The 22,532-nt window shown below is 36.8% G+C and overlaps 2 protein-coding genes across 3 annotated transcripts in view; both read right to left on the reverse strand.

Moving 5' to 3' along the window:
- LOC142336586 (activating molecule in BECN1-regulated autophagy protein 1-like) overlaps nucleotides 1-22,532 on the reverse strand; it is a 329,506-nt gene that overhangs the window by 80,517 nt on the left and 226,457 nt on the right. The window lies entirely within an intron of this gene.
- On the reverse strand, nucleotides 1,370-19,789 carry LOC142336544 (uncharacterized). Of its 2 annotated transcripts, XM_075385455.1 has the most exons (16): nucleotides 19,728-19,789; nucleotides 19,536-19,665; nucleotides 19,371-19,474; nucleotides 19,224-19,306; nucleotides 18,394-18,524; nucleotides 17,933-18,129; nucleotides 17,780-17,865; nucleotides 11,598-11,721; nucleotides 11,299-11,390; nucleotides 11,132-11,214; nucleotides 8,932-9,109; nucleotides 8,408-8,583; nucleotides 7,523-7,715; nucleotides 7,048-7,139; nucleotides 5,222-5,369; nucleotides 1,370-3,226 (listed from the first exon to the last, which is right to left on the reverse strand). In XM_075385455.1, exons 1-16 carry the CDS (start codon nucleotides 19,772-19,774, stop codon nucleotides 1,929-1,931), a joined length of 3,162 nt encoding a protein of 1,053 aa, XP_075241570.1. In that variant the 5' UTR covers nucleotides 19,775-19,789; the 3' UTR covers nucleotides 1,370-1,928. The 2 variants fall into 2 exon arrangements, with proteins under 2 accessions (XP_075241570.1, XP_075241576.1); XM_075385461.1 differs by lacking the exons at nucleotides 19,224-19,306; nucleotides 19,371-19,474; nucleotides 19,536-19,665; nucleotides 19,728-19,789 and having other exon boundaries at nucleotides 18,399-18,416.

Below are 22,532 nucleotides of genomic sequence, written 5' to 3' on the forward strand. Positions count from 1 at the left end.
CGATCCCCATCTCATTGTGGGCATTTCAGGTTAATTTACAATAGGTTGCAATCAGAACTAATGAATAATCAGAGTTAAGTTCAGTCAAGAGAACAAATTTTCTTCGAATAAACGAAAACATTTCATCGCACAGAACAGTGGGCTAAGAAACAGCTTGGCTGGACGAAGTTTCTGATCTGTTATTTTTTGGCGTGGGAATTAAGACTGCAACACTTGGAGTCGAAGAAGACAAAGAACTCATACTTTACCCATAATGCAACCCAAACCAAAGCCCATCGTTCAACATACAAAAATTTGGATCTTTTCAACAATTGCCCCCCCCCCCCCCCTGGTACCTAGTAGAGAATCGCCACCCCTTCTGTGCTATACTTTATGACGATATTACTTGGCCTACAGTTTAGATAGCCGAATAATAGTTTAAGCGCAATTGCGGACCGCTGTTCATGGCCATGCCTCTAATGCGCTGTGGGATGTAATCCGGAAATCGCGGGTCGGTTATCGCGGCGAAGCCGCGACGCGCGCGAAGAACCCACCGACCCGCCAGTCGGAAATTCTTTTCGCTTTGTATTCCGGTTCGGCTAGTAGCCGTACCATGGCGTATTTTATTCTATTCAATTTAACATAGTATGTGCATGCGTGGAAAGTTATTAGTAGTCTCTGATTGGTTAATAAATGGCTCGCTTAAATTCTATTCAAGAATAGCCACCCGTTTTGCAAAAGGGGGGCAATTGTTGAAAAGATCCAAAAATTTTATTACAAGACAGTTAAAGTTACTGATTAGAGATATAAATGAAAATCAATATTAGTTTATATATTTCTGACTAACGCAACGAATACCGTGGGATGGCTTGCAATAGTGAATTCAAACTTCGTTGGCGAGCAATAAAAAAAAATCTACGCAAAATAGGAAAATTCGCTGCCAGAATTTTGAGATTTCACGCAAAATTTCTGAAAATTGCTTAAAACGAGGCAAGGTTAAACAGCAAATAAAATAGTTCTCATTTCTACAGTTTTGTATGTTCTCAATTTACATGGCCCTCCTCAGCTTCATTTTTTGTTTTCCGTAAAGTGCCTTTTGAAGCCTATCCAATACCTTATCTCCGCGATTTTTGTTCCATCCATTAGCTTACTGCTTGTTACCAAAATGATGCCTTTGAGTTTTTTGCTTGTTTTATGTTGCACTTTTGTTGTTTTCACCAGTATCTATTATATTTTCGTCTTCGCTACTGCTCAAAGCTTGTTTTAATATAGTTTCTCAAAGCTCAGGTCAGGTTCTATTATGTGACAACAAAGACAGGTATCACTTGACTAAACTCTTGTTTGACTAAATGAATTGTCTATTCAAAATGGACTGTTCAGCAAACACAGGTACAAATACTCAAAATAAATTAAAATGAACATTAAAACTCAAGTACATGGAAAAATCATTTATTCTTCTCTTCGAGGCTTAATAGCAAAACAGATGAATGAGCATCACAACCCACTTTTTTTCGACATCTACACAAATATGCGAAGCTATAAGTTAATAGTCATCTTGTAAATACATGTCAACTAAGCCTTTGCGCAGTTATTACAGATAGTATGTAAAAATGAACAGGCATGCATTGTATGTAGCAACCGAGTTTCCTCATAAGTTTAAACGCATCTTATTTTGGAAAAAAAATAATTTGATAACTGATGAAACTCGAGGGCTTACAGTACATATAATCTAATCTCTTATGGATTGAACGTATTCATAATCAACAGCGAAGATTAGAATAAAATAAATTTCAAGTTAACGAGAAAACATTGACTTCAACTAAATTTTAAATGGGGTGCTCGGTTCGTTCTGTTGCCGCCTTCAGTTGGTTGTCATTGAGAGAAAGTTCCATGCTTCTTGGTTGTCGCTTAATATTTAACTTTGGTTGCTCTTATGAGCAACCTTGATCTTACAAGAGATCACCCACATTCGTAGGCAGTTCCTCGATCTTGGTGTGGTAGAAATCCTCCAAGTCCTTCATAACTCGGACGTCATTCTTAGTGACGAAGTTGATCGAGACTCCCTTTCGTCCGAATCGACCAGATCGACCAATTCGATGAATGTAGTTCTCTCGTCTTGCTGGCAGATCGAAATTGATCACCACCGATACCTGTTGCACGTCAATTCCACGAGCAATCAAGTCAGTTGCAATCAGAACTCGACTGGACCCGGTTCGAAATTCGTTCATGACCACCTCTCGCTCCTTCTGGGGCATGTCACTGTGTATTGCCGACACTGTATGCTGAGCATTTGTGAGCTCAGTTTGAACATGGATAACCTTGCGTTTGGTGTTGCAGAAGATCACGGCCTGAGTGATCGTCATGGTCTCGTACAAATCACAGAGCGTGTCACATTTAAATTCCTCCTTTTCGCAATTAACGTAGAACTGCCGGATACCGTCCAAAGTCAGCTCTTCTTTCTTCACCAGAATTTGAACCGGATTCTGCATGAACTTCTGCGACAGTTCAAGCGCATCAGGGGGCATTGTTGCAGACATCAGGACAATTTGAGCCTTCTCTGAGATTTTCTTTAGAATATTCACAATTTGCTCTTTGAATCCCCGCGATAACATTTCATCTGCCTCGTCCAGCACGAGAATGTGAATCTTGTCAGTTTTGAGCATTCTCCGATTCATCAAGTCAAACACACGGCCTGGAGTTCCAACAACAACCTGTGCGTCTTGGATCTTGGCGGCGTCAACGCTCACTTCGTTTCCACCCACGCAGAAAGCAACACGTATACTCATATATTCGGCCAACGAATAAACCACTCCCCTAATCTGGATAACCAGTTCACGAGTTGGAGCCATGATAAGAGCCTGACACGAGGGATCGTCTTCCTGGACTCGCTCCAAAACTGAGATCGCAAACGTCGCCGTCTTTCCCGTTCCCGACTGGGCCTGGGCAATAACGTCCCGACCTTGAGCCGCGGGGAGGATGGCTCGCTGCTGAATTGCAGAAGGATTTTCGAAACCATACGAATAGATGCCCCTCAACAAAGTCTCTTTAATTCCCAAGTCATCGAACTTTTCCACCGTCTTGTTCCAGTTAGTCTCTATTTCGAAACCATTGTCCAGCGATCGTTTTGTGGAGCCGCGGTCCTCGGGAGGGCCACGGCTGGCCTCCCTCGGGCTGTTGCTCCCAACCGATTCGGCAGAAGGTTTATCAGCGACTTTCAATCCACTGCCAAAGATTTCAGACATATGATCTGCAACGCAAAAAACATGTTAACCAACAGAACTTCAAAAACAACAAAATAAATCATTGCAATCCATTCAATATCAAACTTGAATGCATGTATTATAACATTGCTATTACTAATTCTAACCAAAACACGATTGAAACCATTAAGATTAGAACAACTTACCGTATTGTAGTCAATGAAATTTGTAAATGACTAAACTCAGCTCAATTTAATTCGATACAAGACAAATTAAACATGTGCTGTGTACTCCAGTGAACTTGCTCAAACGTAGCACAAATGTGTTTCACGCATTGAAATGAATGCGTGCATGAACCACATTGTTTCTGTCTAAGTTTCAATCGAAAGGCACCACCAACTCAAACGTCATTTCTCAACTTAATATATAACTCATAACCTCAATTGATAGTCCGTCAGAGCATTATATTTAGTAGACCATTACACCAAAATGACTTAGGATCTAAATTTCAAACTCGAAAATTCGTAGTTGGTTTACTGTGCTTGGTTCTAATGAAATTTTTCTAAATGTCAAACACAGCTTCTATGAAGAGATGTGAATTCGAACAAAGAGGGAGGCATAGGGCAACAGCTGATAGTGTTCGTCATAAAGTGGCACCGTCACATAGCCTAATAAAAATAACCATTCCAGTTTTAAGAAATAGCGGTCAAAGTAGATAGCAATTTTTGACTAAGCGTTGCGAACTGGAAAAACTGAATGATCTGCTCAATAACATCCCAGTTAGAACCGATTACGCTATCATGAAGGACACTTTGTGTGTATGAGCTTGTAAAGTTTTTGAACCTCCATTTCTGTCACTACGTACATGAACATCAAATAATTACTTTTTCAAAATATGGTCCAATACATGATGGCTGAAAATGTCAAAACCTATCACTCTTTGTAGGTCCGTGATTAAGAAAAGCACCATAGTACAGAGCAATAACAATTTCATGATTAATTCAGCAACAAAACAAGCATATTGTGAATTGATTTTTCCAACTGTATTTGAGATGAAGGCAAGAAGTTAAGAAGGAACCGACTTAGAAAGATCACAACAGAAAAAAATGTGCAGTAATTTGGAACTGTTTCTCTCTCCACTCGTAGATTATGACTATCTCTCAAAACACGCATTAATTTCTTCATACATGCTTTCCACTAACACAAAAACAGGGGGGACGGAAAGAAACAGATCCGGAAAAGATAAGATTGGATATAGAAGGGTATGACTAATGACCATTCTGGATAGATTGGAAGTGGATGCAGTAGATGCCGACCAGCTCATCTGAGTCCAGATCCTTGTCATACACTTCAATTAAGAAGAAAGCTAGATCAGGACAGTCCACTATGAAGTTGGCTTTCTCGTTCCATACTGGGTTGAAACCTAACAAGTCCTTTCTCAGATTGTCAGCCCTTTTCAGAATTCGAAGTTTTACTTAAAACCATAGAACCGGTGCTAGAATGTGACCCAAAGCTTAAAAATCCCATTATCGTGAATTATTACAACTGGTGAATTTGGGGAATTTGGGGGAGGGCGTATATTAAGGTTTAAGGTCCCTTTTTCAAATTTCTAATTATAACTTATGACGATTTGACTAGTGTGGTTTTCATTGAGCTTTGTGGGTTTCACGATACAACCCGACAAAGTAAACTTTTTTAATAATGAATTGCGTGGTTTCTACATTTTTGCATTTGAAGATGTATTCATAAAATAGCTCCTCAATGCGAAAACACGTGGACTCAACCGTTGGGTTGAGATATTTAAACTAAGCCACTTCGAAGGAATTAAACGGTAGAAAAAGGCAGGAAAATTTGAAGTATTTCTGAGTTTTGAGGAGTGCTGAGTTTTACCCATTACTCTAAAGCAGAAGTTGAAAGGGAAATAAATCAACAGCACAACCCAATTTCAAGTAAATGCAAATGGACACAAAGATTATTTGAGTGATTGGGACACTAAAAAAACGTTAAGAAATTCAAACCAGTCAAAAAAACATGAACATAACCGTTGTCTTTAATAGTGCGAGTTCGGAAGCTTTGACACTTTGATTTGCCAATCTTGTCATAGAGGGATACCTTCACATACACATCTACCATATCTCCCGCAAACTTCCCATTGACAAACTTTCTGGGTAAATGAGCGCCACCCAATATCTACAAAAAACCCGTTGACCTTTTCTCTTCCAATTTTACAAGGATTTAAAATTTAAACATAACCGACTAACGTCGGGCGAATTGCTCTCAAACGACCGGCGGGCGGTTGTCAGCACCTAACCACTGTTTAGTGAGGTTAGCTTTCGCTTGATTGAAGAGGCGTGAGGCTAGGGTAATAGACGATATTATCACGCCACATAACAGCCGCTGAAGTGAAGAGAAAGAGAAGGAAAGAAACGCCAACCAACACACATAGAGAGAGAAAGAGAGAGAGAGAGCTAGAAATTTTTTCCATGAGATTCTAGCCTTGTCAGTAACTAAATCATATAAAAAACTGAAAGTGCAACATTCAGAAGAAAACTTTCCACATTTCGCAGTGACGAAAATGTTCAAAGAACATTTTTTGCCTCTGGATATTTGTCATGTAACCCATCTGCAAGACTTAAAAAGCTTCGTTGGCCAGTATTAATCGTTAAACTCAAAAAAGGACTCAAAAACTGCAAATAAAATGACAAAAATTTCAAAAAAAAAAATGAAAAAATCATAAGTTTTATTAAAAAACCGATAAAATTTGTGATATTAAAAAGTTCAAAACTATTCTATCGCAATAAAAATTGTTCAGTAACCTATTATCAAAGCCTATACGAGGTTTCTTGGGGCTGGAAGAACTTAGATAATGACAAATTTTGAAAAATTTGAAAAAAATCAAGTTTTATCCAACAATTGCTAAAAATCGTGATGTTCAAATGTTGAAAAACATTCTATTACCACTAGAAACTATGCAGCAACGTATTATCAAACCCTTCGGGAGGTTGTCTGAACCCTGAGGCTGAAAAATCTTGAATAAGGAAAATATATGTCAAAAAATTTTAAAAATATAGCAATTTTTGTCAAAAAAAACCTAAAATTCGTGATGTTGAAATCTTGAAAATGATTCCATTACTTCTAGAAACTACATAGTAACCTATTATTAAACCCTCGAGGAAGTTCCTTGGCTCTTGAGGCTGGATAAACCTAAAAAACGACAAAAACTTTCAAAAACATTGAAAAATTTTGCAAAATTTATCAAAAAAATGCAAAAAATTCGCAGTGTTGAAATGTTGAAACCATTCTATTACAACTAGAAACTATTCAATAACCTATTATCAAATCCTAGAGTGGATTCCTTGACACCTAGGGCTGCTAGGGCTGAAAAAACTTAAAAAAACTGACAAAATTTTCAAAAATCTTGAAAAAAATTGTGAAAATTAGTATAAATTTGCGCTTTTAGCTAGCGGTTGTTCGTCAGTAGCTAGCCACGGGTGGGGGGGAGGGTGCACGGGGGTGTCGATGGGGGTGGCGACAGTCGGGTGGGGGGGTTGGGGGGCAATAGTGGGGGGTCAGCAGTTGGGGGGGTGGGGGGGGGGGGGTCTTCAATCTCTAAGAACCGCTGTTCACACCATAAGTATAAGACTCCAAAACTGTTTGAGCTGAAACAGAGCTAAAAGGCTCTAAGAGCACTTAATGCCCGCTGGGCGCTACCTGTTTATCCCGTTTTTGAGGACGAAAAGTCAAAAGCGTCAGACGAAAAATTGGTCAAGCGAAAAATCGCATAAAAAAAAAGACCGACAGGACTAATATAATTGCTACAAACTTCGTTTGAGAGCAATTAACAAGGATCGATTGTTAGAATACATACGTGAACATTAAGATATCGCTTTTTCAAGATTTCCCGTACTAGTGTCTCTTTGTTCCTGGTCTCGAGTGCCAAGGGATTGAAAAAGGTGCCATCTAAAGGTAAACTTTCACAATTACGGGTGGACACGATTATTAACATGAGCAGAAATTCATACCACGGTTGTAATGATGTTTCAGATCTTTCTAATGTCGCATAGGAGGGTTTAAAAGGAAATGAGTTCTTTTACAAACAACAAATGAGTTCCACTGTTAAGGGTGCTAAGGGTTCAGAGGTCCAGATCGAATTATAATCTCACAGCCAAGGATCTGTACAACATAACTATCAAGTAGTTCAGCTAAATGATCAGTTACAGTTTCAATAAAGAATGTGAATTAATAAAGGCAAGAAAGGTTTGGTATGCACCAGATCGTCAATCAAACAATCAAAGAGGTATGCAACTTAATCTCAGTTAAGAAGATAGAAATGACTAGCATACTTCTGGGTCTCAAGTAACAGGGTTTCAAGACATAGCCACAGCCACCATTTCTGGCAAACATGGCCCTGTTGAATATGAAGTAAAGGTCAACAGTTTGCAAGTTGAGGGAAGCATATTGAACTCCACACATCCACGCATCACGCGGATCAAAATTACCCGAGAGCACCTGTGTATTGGCGGGATACACTCGCACCTTACCCAAATGGCAAATCAGCAACAGTCTTTGATCAAATTTCAATATAGCTTAATCAAAAACTATAAAAATCGTATGACTCGACAGGATCATAGAGCTTGAGTATAGCGGTCTTGATTTGCAAGCAAAACACATCAAACATTCAAGATTTTAAAATTTAAGATGTTTAGATCATTAAAACTCTTATTCATTTAATATCAAATTTTGAAATTTTTTAACTAATGCGAAGACGTGAAAAAATGCTCAAATCCGTATGGGTATCTGTCTTGATGTCAGGATTCTTAATCAAACATCCCAAAGCTAAAAATTTTCGCAGCTTATTTAGATAAGGATAATCCTGCTATTAATAGAATACATGGATATTGCAAATGGTGTCGGAAGCAGACATTCATTAAGTTGGTCTTCAGTTTTGCATACAGTGAAAAGTAACAGCTCAAGCCAGAAATCACCGACTAAATTAGAAACAACTGACGAATAAAGGAATATTAATGTCTCCTGTAGCTTCCTATTATTAATTTTAATGACGTTTTCACAAAATTAACACCATAATTCAATCAGGCTGCTTGAATTTCCATAAATTTTCAGCTTCAGCGAAAATAAACTTGACAGCAATTTTTATGATGCAGCAAAGACGGTTTCATTACTATAGAGTACAGTTTGGCGATACTTATAATCAAAAGACTGTTGCAGACCTGCGACCTTTTGGTCCATTCTACTAGTGCCTCGCTACATGTCTCACCAATCTCTTCCTTTCTCAGCTTATCTCTGCTCTGACATTTCTTTACAAACTCCGAATCCTCTAATGGCTTATTCGAACACAGCGAGTAAAATTTAGTCTTCGCAATCGATGTCACAAAATTTGGCTGGCCTGAAATGCAATGCAAATCCTGTCACTCTATTTTGATTTTTTTTTAAAAAAAGTTAAGAAAACAGGTTATTCAAAAACCGCCTCCCCTGTTGCTAAACGGGATGTAATTCTCGAACAGAATTAAAGCGAGCAATTTATTGACTAACCAGAGCTTATGTGAACCGTAGGCTTCTCCGTAAATCTCAAGTATTACGCAATATAACACTGATTAAAATTTGGGGTGGGGTGGGGGGAGGAGAGGAGGGGCCAATATTTTATTCAGTACCAAAGGTGAGGCGATAGTTGAATATCCAAGAAAATATTTGAAGGAAACTAAAACAGCTAGGAAAAGTAGAGGCAAATTCTTACACTTCTTTGGATTCTTGCCACCTTTAACAAATGAGGAATAATTCAACAGTAATTGAATACTGGTCAATAATTTCGAGCACAGACAAACTTTCCAACCTGATACAAATACCTCTCCCAAATTTTTAGCAGTCACGCCTCGACAGACATTGATGAAATTCTCTTGTCGCAGTCGCTTGTTCTATAAATAACAGAGACAACGAATTATCAGATCTTGATAATTCAAGAAGCGTTACCTTGCGAACCACCCACCCACCCCCAATACATGTTATTGACACCTGAGACAAGACTGGTCAATATAATTGATATAATTTTAGAATTTTCTATAAAAGTATAATATATTTAAAGTGAACAGCCGTATTCTAACAGAGGAAAAGAAATTTCGTAATTCTACCACAAAAATTTAGTACTAAATAAATGCTCACTCATTAAACAATCAAGCTATAACGTTTTAGGGCCAGGTCAAATAAACCCAAAATATAAACCCAAATATAAACCCAAAATATAAACCCAAATAAACCCAAAAATGAAAAACTCCAAGTGCAAACACCAAATTTAACTTAATCCCACAAAGATAATCAATGCAAAAATGCAAATTTCTATTCTGATAAAAACTTTACAAAAACACTAAAAAAAAAGCTTAGAACTTTTAATTTCAGAGAGACCATTATCAAAAATATTGGTAACAATAGCAAGTAACAAAAGCACACTTCCGCGCATTCATTTCTGACAAGGTAAATTTCTTCATAATGCGAACAAATTATCAGCACAGTGAGAAAACAAAGCAAATGCAAGGAGGGAAAGTGAAGAAATAAAGTCAAAATAGTCAGAGGGAAGAAAGGGGCATTTTAATCGGGGCACATGAACAGAAAGAAGGGGGGTAAGGAAATGAACTGAAAATCGAGACTCTTCTTTGTTGATTAACCATTGGCGGGTACATACAGCTACTATACTCACTGTGAAAGCTCACAATATACACAACCTTATATGGAAAAGGTAAGGTAAAATCATCCCACGTACACGTATATAGCACGCACATGTACATTTACATCATATTATAGCAATGAAGTAAGCATTATGCTGAGCACAGGCAGAAGGGAAAATGGAAAACAATACATTGACATATACGAGTAGACGCAAAAAAATTGCGCACTTACTAGCCTGTTTAAAACCATTTTCTTGTACTATTTGCGCTATGAAGACACAAAAGTTCACGTACAACACACTAACACAGGTAAAACGATAGGGGGAAAAACAGTCTAAGTTATAAAATTCCTTATACAGAGAACGAGATGACTAATCGAAATGGAGCGCGGATCAAGCTTATGCCGCGTGAAATTAGTCTCCAATTTAGACCTCCTAGCACGTTTTATTTCACGTTTTTCAACCTAAGCATATGTATTTACTTACCGAAATAAAATGGAGAGTTGGAACTCAGAGCTCAAATAATAGCGATAAAATGCAACTTGCAAATTTGGGGGAATATTAGAAAAATGATTTTTGCCAAATTCTTTACTTGAAATAGCCAGGTCCAATTAGATCGTAATTAGTCAAAACGCGTTCATAACAATTAGGACTTATCACTAAATACTGCAAAGCACAGCATGTTAAAGTTAAAATAACTCGAGTTAATTCTCCCGTATTTACAAAAGCAGTGCATAATACCTCAAAAGTGACGCACAAAATGGTTTAAATTTAACCTCAAAAAGCTAAATGCTGGGATACTAAATTGATAAGGGAATAGCTATTTATATTGGGAGATAATTAAACCACCAAATTATAGCAGCTACAGCTGGCTACGAACAAGCTGAGAGGAAATAGCCTCAAAAGTGGCCATTAGCCACACGAGCGTCAAAAGATAAATAAGAATTAGCTGTATTGTTTTCTCGCCATGGAGATCATGCCATACGATTAATCAAAAAGAGCATACAAAAACTTGGTCATTTCAAGGCTTTGATAAAATTCGCAAATTTCTCGACATTAAAAAGTTGATTTGTTTTTTCAAAAACGAAACACATATCGACAGTTGTAAGCAGTTTCGTCGAAACAACACAATTCCGAACATAAAGGATTGCAGCGAAGCATAATCATCACAAGTTAAACCTCAGTTATCAGGCATATTTGAGCAAACACATCAAGAATCATTTCAACGTATAATTAAAGATATTTTGAAGTGTGAGGTAATGTGAAAAAGAAAGTTCACCTTAACAATAACGTAGCCTTTTAGCTCTTCTGGACTTGGAAGCAGCTGGTTGTTCTGCAGTTTTTCATCCGTGAATAGCAAGTCTGATAACGATATGAATAAAGAATTACACTGTTGACAGAAGTCAAGTCAAGAACATAAATGAAAGCATTACCAAACTCACTCACTTCCAAAAACTTCGACCAGTATTTCATTCATCAATTTTTTCGCCTCACTGTCTGATTCACAGTGATCTTCAATGCTCAAAATAAGAGGGTATCTGAAATGACCAAAAGTATCTCAGCACTTATGCCCTTCTAAAAATTAACCTAAATTCGATCTGAATTTTCCAAGAAATCAAACACTTTAGTCTACTATGGTTTTATAGAACCAACTTTTCTGAGATAAAAACCTTCTTAGACTTTTTAAACACCGAACTTGATTGGACCTTAAAACCAAAAACAAAAGAAAACAAGGGAAAGATTACGAAGAGTAACTGAAGGCGTGTTCATTGATAGCCTGACAGACTTCTCGGAAAGATACAGGACTGGTTGGGAAGCTGAGATGCTTGATAACTGGCTCACAGTCCTTGGGACCAGGATGTACGTCCACTAAAATGCACAAATAACATTGAAAACTTGCACGCAAACCAGATGCAGCAAACCTGACTTTCAGTGACAAGAGCGTCATAAACCCCTTCCCCCGAATAAAACTATAAACCGTGCGCGTAAATAACAATTAGATAAAAACTAACTTAAATATTTAGTAAAAACATTTTAAAAACCATTCAGTTTATGGGCGCTATTACACAAAATGTATAACAATCTTCTAAGTCTCAACAGATCAGCTTTTCAATTAAAAATTGTAATTCGATCAATTAAAATACCTGCACGAGATCGTGCTCATGGACAGTTTCTATAGTTGACAACATGAAAAGCGCAATTCAGGCACGAAGGAGTTCAACTGATATAAAAAATCTCAATTAGTGCGCCCTAGCTTGTGCTAACTCGAGGGGGACTCCAAGTATTAAAAAAACGAGTAAAACCTTAACAAGAGGGCACCGTTGTTAAGGTTGGCACCGTGCATAGCACAGAATATTTCAAAAATTCTCCATGGCGGTCATACAATTCAACAGTATTTGATTCAATAAAAAACGAGACAAAAAATCAGCGATTTGAGCATTTTACAAGCAATAGTGATTACGCCTTAAAGCCAATAGTACGAACATACAACGATCAAAACGAACATAAAACGATCAAAACATAAAAAGATAACCAACTAAGGTCGGAAGAATTGCTCTCGAAGGAATAAGGGAACTTCGAACCCATTGCAGCCTGCTTCAGTCGCGGCTAGGAACTAATTCACTTTGGGAGGCTTTTCTTCATTAGTAACCGATGAAACCTATCATAAATGAGATTAAATAAGTCCTTGCAAATACAACCAAATTTCACAAAAACTTATGAACGGGCATATACTTTTTGAAAACTTACAGAATAAAAGTCGCCGAAAGCATTAGCCACCCACTTAAAGAATTTTTCAATTGAATAAATTTTCATTAGCAACCGAAGAGACCTGTTATAATTGACAGAAAGTGATAAGACAGCAACAAACAACCAATAAATGCAAAGAGATAAGAAAACAAAGTGACAAAAAAACTCGAATATTAGTGTCAAAGTAAAAGTATTCAATACTCTTCTGAAAACAAATCCATCAAACTAATCTCTATTAGGAAACAATTGAAACGTTCCTGGAGCGATTAAATGATAAGACAACAAAAAGTTCAACAAAAGCACGAAACTCAAACATTTGCGAACAAATAGTGTCAATTTCGTGAAAACCAAACACTATGGACTCATACCATTAAATACGTTCAATTATGTATGATAAGTATCAAACAAGAACTGTCTTTTACGATTCTAAGCGATAGGACATGAGTAACATTCAAAAAAGGGCAAAAATTAAATATTCACTAATGGTTTATGACTATAAATAGTTTCAAAGTCATAAAAAGCTACTGCTCCCTGCCCATTGATAATTCAAGCATTGCAAATTGTCGCAATTAAAGATCAAATGAATCAGCACTCAAGATAGGAAACACTGAAAATAGAAGCCAAATTGACGCAAGTGAAAAAATCTCTGAAAGATTTGTTCAAACACCAATGTCTAACAACAACTTCTCACTCCACATTAAAGGTCGTTTAAAAGAAAGGCCTCATACCTCTTCAACTTTTCGCATCTTTTACTACTTCAGCGTGACTAAAAAAATCAGTCTTACTTGACTCCCCATTGACTAGAACAAAACAAAAAAGTGTGAAAAGATCTTTAAACATAGCTGGCCGATTGCCAAATAGCTTTGTAGACCTGCAGTATAAAAAAACAGTAAGAAAGACAGACCAAAAAACTCGTCTTTTCATTAAAGGCCGATACGTTAAATTTTGATTAAAACTCTGTTTGTTTTTGCTGCCTCTATTAGCTGCTCTCAAATAACCTTCATTTAGAGTGACACACACCCATTTTAACTTATCTCTTTGAATCCAAGTAAATCAAAGTCAATTTCGAAGTGAGGAAGTCATTTTTGTGAGTGATGTACGCCAAGTGTAATCCAAAATTTAATCACGCAAATGAACAAAAAACTCGCTAAAAAGAGCGAAAAATGACGTCACGCACGCACTTCAGTTGAAATTGCATGAACGAATGAACAAAAAGCAGATTTGAAGTGGTTGTGACTCATATGGTCGTAACAAAAATCGCGACGACGAAATAAAAAATACCAAGAGGGCCAATAAAAGCCCCAGCTATCGCTGTAGGACTTAAAAAATACAGCACACCTTACAATCCAAATACTTTAGATTGTAAAAACCTGTAGAATACCAATACATCTCCGAGTCGTAAAGAGATCAACACATTTACATAAATTGCTTCAAACTTCGTTTGAGAGCAATTGAACACTACAATAATTGCTAAAAACTTGTCCACGATTGAACATTAAATTCTCTTTTCGCGTTCAGAGTTTAGCCACTGTCACAAAATAAAAATAAACAAAACCGACTAACGTCGGGCGAATTGCTAGCAAACGACCGGTTGGCTTCTTCAGAGGCTAGCCACGGCTTAGTGAGGCCAGCTTTATTGCAGAACGTGAGGTGAGCTCAGCTAGAGGCGGGGTGCAACGATGGGAGGGGGTTTTTCGCTGATGGCCCCTTACGGCCTGAACGATGTGCAGGGGTAGGGATTGGGGGTAAGTGAGGGGGGAACTGATGTGGGGGGGGGGGGGGGGGTGGTGCGGGTCAACTTCTAACAACCGCCCTTCACACCATAAGTATAAGTCTCCAAAACAGCTTGTGAATCGCATACGTGGAGATTAGAGAGATGCAAGCCTCAAAGAAAACTTAATGTTCGAGAGCAATTAATTATATAGCTAAGATCACATTAACACATATTGAAGCAAGAGTTCAAAAAGTATTGTTCCCACCACACTTGTTCTTTTTTAAGCATCAAAAACATTTTTGTGGGGAGGAACTATTTTCTCAGCTTGGTTTTTTGTTCCGTCAAATTTGACCAATCGTTATTTAACGTAAAGACATGAATGGTATCATTAGAAAACCCATCAAGCCGTTTTTAGATAATTTTGTCAAGTTTGGCTCAATTCAGTAGTCTTTACCTATTTTTGTGGTCAAATCAGCAATTCATAGCTTCCTTTGCCCACAATTGTCATAAATGCTGCCATCAGCATTGATATTTTACACAGAAAATTCTATTGAAGCGTCCGTTATCTAGCAAAAATATCAGGATTTCGATTAAAATGGGCGTCCTATCAGCAGTTCCAAGTTATTTTTGTCCAATTTAGACCGTAATTTTGTTCACTTCAGATTATTTTTGGCAATTTTAGACTTTTGCCCAGTTTTTTTAATGTCGGCAAAAATTTCGCGTTGTTAAAAAACAACCACGCGGCCGAATAAAGTCTCAATGTGGCTTTTAGTCGAAATTAATTGGATCACAGTGGGGAACCATATCTTTTTTAAGATCACATCTTTTTCTACTTTGAACCTTAGTGAGCAGACAGATTAAAGCCGTGATTTTGGTAGGTGTCTAGAAATTGATTAATTTTGAAGGCTTTCAAGCTGCTTTTAAAGTGGAGAGGAGAACTTTTAGATGAGATCTGTTACAGGTGGCGATAGATTCGTAGATCTGGAGTCTCGAAAACAATGAAAAATCCTGACCTACAATTCTAAGAATTCTCATTGACTAAACAAAAAGAATGAATATGAATGGAAAACTTTCAAACAAAATCACCAGCTTTTTCGCTACGTGTCCTGTTTCGGCGTGACTAAAATCATCACATCAATTCGAATTGAAAAATTATGAAAAAATGTGAACACATCTTAAGAGAGCGCCCCAATACAATTGAAATTCCTTTGGTCCGGGGGCAGGGGGTGTTCGATAACATTGGTCTGGGGGGCAGGGGTGTTCGATCGCGTGCAAACTAAAACTTAAATCAAACAAACTTGTAGTAAATTTGATTTGTTTAATGTAACGAGTAATTCTTTACACTTTCAAGTCCAGAATTCATTTTCGTTTTCTTCAATTTCGTTAAAAAATTTTCCATCCGCTTTTAAGTTTTTAGCACATTACGAAATAGTGTAAGAACCAATGTTCTTCTGTATCTAAACATTTTTTTGGAACACAAGACTTCAGAATTCACAAAATAGCAAAAATCAACTTAAAAAATGTAAAAAAAATTACAAATATATTCTCTTTTCTAAATCATAGAGTTGTTGGAGAAATTACTGGACTAACCATTCCAGTAATTTCAAAACTGTGAACCAAAACGGTAACATGAAGAGAACAAAATTCGCGCCCTATCAGCGGTTCCAAGTTATTTTTGTCCAATTTAGACCGTAAGTTTGTTCACTTTAGATTATTTTTTGACGAATTTTAGACTTTTCCCCAATTTTGTTCATTCCGGCCACATTTCGCGCGGTCGAGTAAAGTCTCAATGCGGAAAATGCTGGACTAACCATTCCAGTAATTTCGAAACCCTTAAGAAAAACGGTTACACGAAAAAATAAAATTCATTATTAAAAAAAATGGTTTTTATTATGTAATCTTTATATTGTCAGAGAAGATCGTACCCAATAACCGTTTCTAATACAATGCAGGAGATAATAATTAGAGAACTACAGAGTTCAGGAACCACCAGATTCAAAACTTAACATAAATGTTAATGATTGTTTTGAAAACGGAAACAATTTTTCACAAGATATTACGGGAAAGCGAAAAGCTACTTCTTTGATTTTCAGTGCACGAAATTATTGACATTTTCCAAAATAAATAAAATTTCAAAGATTGAAAAGGCCAAAATATAAATATTAAGGGAAGCCAATGGTCTTATACACTACTATATAACCAACCTTAGGGACACCAGAAGCGTTGCTTTACACGTTAGACAATTAGAAAGCTAAAACTTGGAAATCTTTAAAAATTAGAGAAACTTAATATTTGCTACCAAATGCGGTTACAAAATTTCAAAAACAAAATTAGGCTATATAAATTTAGCTGGTAATCTGCAAAATTTTAAAATTTAATTGGCTCATTAAACCATAATTGACAAAATTTTTCGATAAACATCAAAACGGTTCATTTCAAAGTTTAATGGCAAAATTAGGATTACAGATTTAATTGCCTCAAAAAGGCCACACCTAGTTTTATAGAACAAGCAAAACACACCTAAAGGAAAGGTGACAAATAAAAGCCAATTGCCAAAAAGAAAATTTCAAAATTTTTTTGGTGTTGGGTTTTGAATTTGGGTGTGTGCAATGCCTGTTTGTGTTTAAGATTTTTCTGTGTGTAGTCTTCTTCAAGTTGCTTTCGGATACTTTCGACCATTTCTTTGACAGAAATTTAACGTTGTTTTCACAACCTTTAGAGATTGGAACATATTGGAACATTATGTGCTGTGCACAGACTCCCACGAGCCGTCTTGTTATTTTTATAAAGTTAAATATAAGTTAGTCTATAATCAATTTATGACAATATGCATACAATGGTTATATACAGCAAACCAATATATGAAGTACCAAAACTGTACAAAAATTTTAATTCTCAAAACGTGATAAAATATCTTGTAAATATACTTTAACTTTTACCTGGATGCAGTTTGGACCTTTCCATTGTTCAATATAATTTTTCGAACATCAAATAGAGTTTAATAAGGGTCACAGGGTTTTTGATATGAAACTTCTAATCGGTTAAATTTAAAAACGTTTAAGTTTCAAAGCACCGCACGCAGGTTTCCTCCCAAGAAATAAATTCGAGCTTAGAAAGGTTTAAAGTTATCTAGTTAGATTTGCCGCTTCGATGGCTAAATTTCTCACCCATCTTATTTTTCTACGATGCGTGTTAGAACTTCAGATTTGACAAAAAAACAATCCACCATTTAAACAGAAACTCTGCAATAATAGCCTCGAAGGTTTTTGCGCGACACGTGCAGCATCAGGTCAATCGCTAATAATCATGCACAGCAAAAAAACCGTTTTGCGGAGTTAACAAATCACACAAAGTACACTCGAAGACCCGCACACTCAGATACACATACACGCACGAACAAACACAAAGCTGGTTAACAAAGTTACAAGAAACCTAAACAGCGCACAAGCAAGAAAAGAAACATACGTTCAAGAAGTCTTGTACCCAATTTAAGCGCTCGTACGTAAGCCTCGACACTGCAAGCAGACGTCAATTGGTTTCCTTCTAAGTACCTAAAACCAAGATGTTTAAAAAAGACATCATTTATGGTATTGAAATGCTGGGTTGTTACAAACGTACGTATTGTGAGAAGAGTTAACATAGTAATGGTTGAGAGGATATGCCATGTCCATGTTGACCTTCTTCTCTACCCTTTTCACTATCGAGCATTTCTCTGAGAAGAGAAACTGAAGGAATCCAGAAAAAGAAAGCGCTCCAGTCTTGTTACTAGTCTGGCTATACTTCCTCATGACTTGGTCAATATCTGGACATGGAACCTAATCAAAAGATACACTAGATCAGCGGTAAAAAAAATAGCAAACAAGTGGAATTGACTTTTCAGTCGAGTTACCTCAAACGAAGTCTTTATATATGTTGGCTCTTTATTAGAATTTTGATTTAAAAAGCAATTAGCAAACAATCTCACAAAATTTGGTCAAGTATTGCCACCGCACATAGATTCAGAAAATCCTAGCGCGTAGGATAAATTTCTAAATCTAACTTTGAGAACAAGAGATGAGGGTGGACATTCTGGTACTAACCTTACCATCTTCAATAAGGAACTTTTCAAATTCACTCTCGGTCATGTACGATGTGTTCCATAAATGGGTCGAGTACTCGGAGATGTTGGGAAATACTTTTGTCACCGAAGAAACAGCTCTGAAAGTTCTGCCTGAGAAAACTTGCTAAGGTTGTTCAGAGACACTTAGCTCAAATAAAAAAAATGCACGCTTAGATTGGTTCTACGTTACATTAACCAACAAAAAGGCTTGACAAGTTTATAACAATAGATCAAAGAACTAGGTCAAGATAAGAAACCTTAATGAAAAATTAAGGTTATCAAAACGATCTAGCTGTTTTTTTTTATTTTTGAAATATTGGAAATAGACGTTGGTTTTATCTTAATAAATTAACGGAAAACTGAATTATGAACTCGATTTGAGCCGCAAAGAGTCTATGTTTTCAATTTCATTCAAGTTATTTACAACCACAAGGAATCTACGATACAAGTAACAGTATATTCTGTACAAAATCACAAAGTTCAGCGCTTCGGTCAAGGATTTATCTTGCCATCAGCTGACAATTGATAGTTGAAAATTAAGTTTCTATTTCCAGCAATTGGAAAATTGGAAACAATATTTAAAACAACAATGTCTATACAAATGGCTCGTCGGATTTTCGGTTCGTCGTTTGAGTCGCTCAAGAAAGTTTAACCACGTTTTTCGAGGACTCATCTTAACCAATTATAAGATTTTTGCTTAGTACATGATCTGAATTATGAAGGTTGACATCCTAATTACTGAACTTTCGACCTCTTAATCAGAGTGAAGTTTTGAAAGCTTGAAATTCGAGAGTGTAAGCAAGTTTTCACTCTTAGATTCAATTGTGGAGCCACCATCTATAACACTTCCCTTTCTATCTTGCATTGTCTCCGAAATCCATTGAACAGCAAATCTAAATTACATTCGAAAAAATACAAGAAACCATCGTACTCTAAATAACAAGACGATCCACAAACTTCTCATAAAGTTGCGTCTGCATAGGGAATGGATTCAGCATCTCGTACAGACGACCAAATCCCTCCTTTGATAATTCATCGCTGCCCGATGGTTCTGCCAGTAGCTGAAATTTGCTACATTACCAGTGATTACCGATGAAAAAAAATTTTTTGTACAAAACCAACGTGAAAACAATCCTCCAAGTCACTCTTTTTTATATTAACATTGTGTTTCTTCAGAGCCCAACTCGCTTCCTTGAGCGATATTTTTCCATTCTCGTTCTTGTCGGCAATTTTAAAGCATTCCTTCCAATACCTGAAGACAATCACGCTTCTTTGAAAATCTAAGAGCTGCCTCAGAAAGAATTTAAAGCCAACCCGGTATTTGGAAGATTGCCTCGTTTCATATTTGCAGTTGCAGTCATGGTTACAGGGCAATCAGCTGCCGTATCTCATATTAAAGCAGTACTAAAATGACCCAGTACAAATGCCCGATAAGCCTTGGATAATAATAAATAATTGATAACTAATCCAGATTTAATTGTTAAATTGTTTCAAGTGAATTGTAACGTCTCACGTGGATGTATCCCACATTGGAGGGATTTCATGAGGCTTTAAATGTCGATATCAGCAAGACGGCATTTTCAATTCCATCTTACTCCTAGAAGCGTAGGTGAGGCAGGCGTACAACTTTGTCCCGCCAGAAGGCCTGCTATTGGTGGAAATGACCTACTCAAGCTCAGCATCCTCTTCTATCGCAGCTACTAAAGTTTCTAGACAATTTATTGATTTCTCATATCTTTGTGGGAGATGAAAGCATGTCACGGTACTCTAACACGGTAACAAGTATATTGGAATGCACTTTCTCGTTTTACAGTTCCTTTACATTTTAAACTTACTAGGTGGAGCAACTTCTTTGGATAACCTAAATTGCGCAATGCCCTCATAGAAAATATCGCCACGCCAAATAAAAAACTGGTTCTAAAAAATAATGATTGGATTTTATAAAGTTGAAGAAACGATGACTGTTCACTGTACCAGAAAATCAAATAGAACCTGAAAACCAGCATAAATAGAGAAAATCTGGTTAAGCAATAGTTGTACACTGACATTAAAACTGTATACAACGCAAAATCAACTGTTCTTTCTTCTTCGTGTCAGCACAGTCGCACATGTGACGAACGGCGATGGCAATCTGGTCAAGAAAACCACCACACATTGTGCAAGCTACAATCCCCTATCCAGCTACAGCCCTCTTATAATTGGCAAATCACGGCCCTTGCAAATATCTCATTGTAACTAATTAAGTTGCCATTAGAAGTTGCAATTAGGCAGCCTAATTCTTGCGACAAACTTATTTAAAATAGAAATGTGACTTTCTTGGTTAAATTAATCTTCAAGAAACTTCAAATTCAACTAACAGAAATTGATGGCAATGAACGCATTTTGACTTTAGGTACCTGAAAGGCAGCCTGCAAGAATAGGCTTTATATCCTTTAAAAAGTCTTACAATTGTGTAAATTTTTATTCCAAATTGATTGGGACGAGATTCATTGGCGAAGCTGTTCGAGTCACTGCACCGGATTTTGCTGAATGGCTCTAACAATACGATTATTATATTAGAAGGTGTTGAACTGTTGAAATTTGTTCCTGACGTCTTATTATTATGTTCAAAGCGTCCTTTCAGAGACAGATTTAATGGGGAGCACACATTGTAGAAGTAGATAGATTAGTTAGCAGGCTACTGCAGAACACTGCCGGCAAAAATATATGTGAAATAGAACCCTCAGCGAAACGTACGCAACAAATATGCATAAATAGACGAATTGAGGAGTTAAAAAGGTGGATTTAAAAATTTTCGACAGAAAATTTACAAGCTTTGGCAGTTGATAAAAAGCGTGGACTTTGTGCCATGAAAAGACGTTTTTTTTTTCAATGAAATCATCTTACTGGAGATCAAAAATGACGGTGAAAACTAATGTGAAATAGAGTCTTGAGTGGAATAGTACGCGAAAAATGTGTTTGATATATCGACGGATTGATGGTTAAATTGGGGATTAAAATTTGTTGACAGAAATTTTACAAACTGTAGCGGTTGATGAAAAGCGTAAATTTTGTGCCATGAAAAAACGTTTTTTTGCCACCAGAAGGACTGCTATTGGCGGAAATGACCAAATCAAGCTCAACATCTTTGTCTACTGCAGCTACTAAAGTTTCTAGACACTTTATTGATTTCGCATATCTTTGTGGGAGATGAAAGCATGTCATGGTACTCAAACACGGTACCAAGTTTATTGGAATGAATATTCTCCTTTTACAGTTCCTTTATATTTTAAACTTACTAGGTGGAGCAACTTCTTTGGATAAATTAATGGGCGGAATCACCTCATAGAAAATATCGCCCCGCCAAATAGAAAACTGGTTCTAAAAAATAATGATTGGATTCTATAAAGTTGAGAAAAAATGATACCTGTTCACTGTACCGGAAAATCAAACAGGACTGAAAAAACCAACACGAATAAAGAAAATCTGGTTAAACAATAGTTGTACACTGACAATAAAATTATTTACCACGCAAAATCAACTGCTCTTTTTTTCGTGTCAGCACAGTTGCACATGAGTGACGAACGGCAAAGGCAAGCTGGTCAAGAAAACCATCACACATTGTGCAAGCTACAATCCCCTATCCAGCTACGACCTTCCTAAATTTGGCAAATCAAGGCCCTTGCAAATAGCTCATTTTAACTAATTTAGTTGCCTTTACAAGTTGCAATTAGGCAGCCTAATTCTTGTGACAAATATATTTAAAAAAGAAACCTGACTTTCTTGGTTAAATTAATCTTCAAGAAATTTCAAATTCAACTAACAGAAATTGATGGCAATGGACGCATTTGCTCTTTAAGGTACCTAAATATCAGCCTGTGAAAATTGTTTTTATATACTTTAAAAAGACTTTCAATTGTGTACATTTTTATTCCAAATTGATTGGAACGAGATTCATTGGCCAAGCTGTTCGAGTCACTGCACCGGATTTTGCTGAACAGCTCTAACAATACGATTATTATATTAGAAGGTGTTGAACTGTTGAAATTTGTTCCTGACGTCTTATTATTATGTTCAAAGCGTCCTGTTGGAGACAGATTTAATGAGGAGCACATCTTGGTGGAAGTAGACAGATTAGTT

The sequence above is a fragment of the Convolutriloba macropyga genome, chromosome 1 (assembly GCF_964194025.1).
Source record: "Convolutriloba macropyga chromosome 1, txConMacr16.3, whole genome shotgun sequence".
Taxonomy (NCBI): Eukaryota; Metazoa; Xenacoelomorpha; order Acoela; family Convolutidae; genus Convolutriloba; species Convolutriloba macropyga.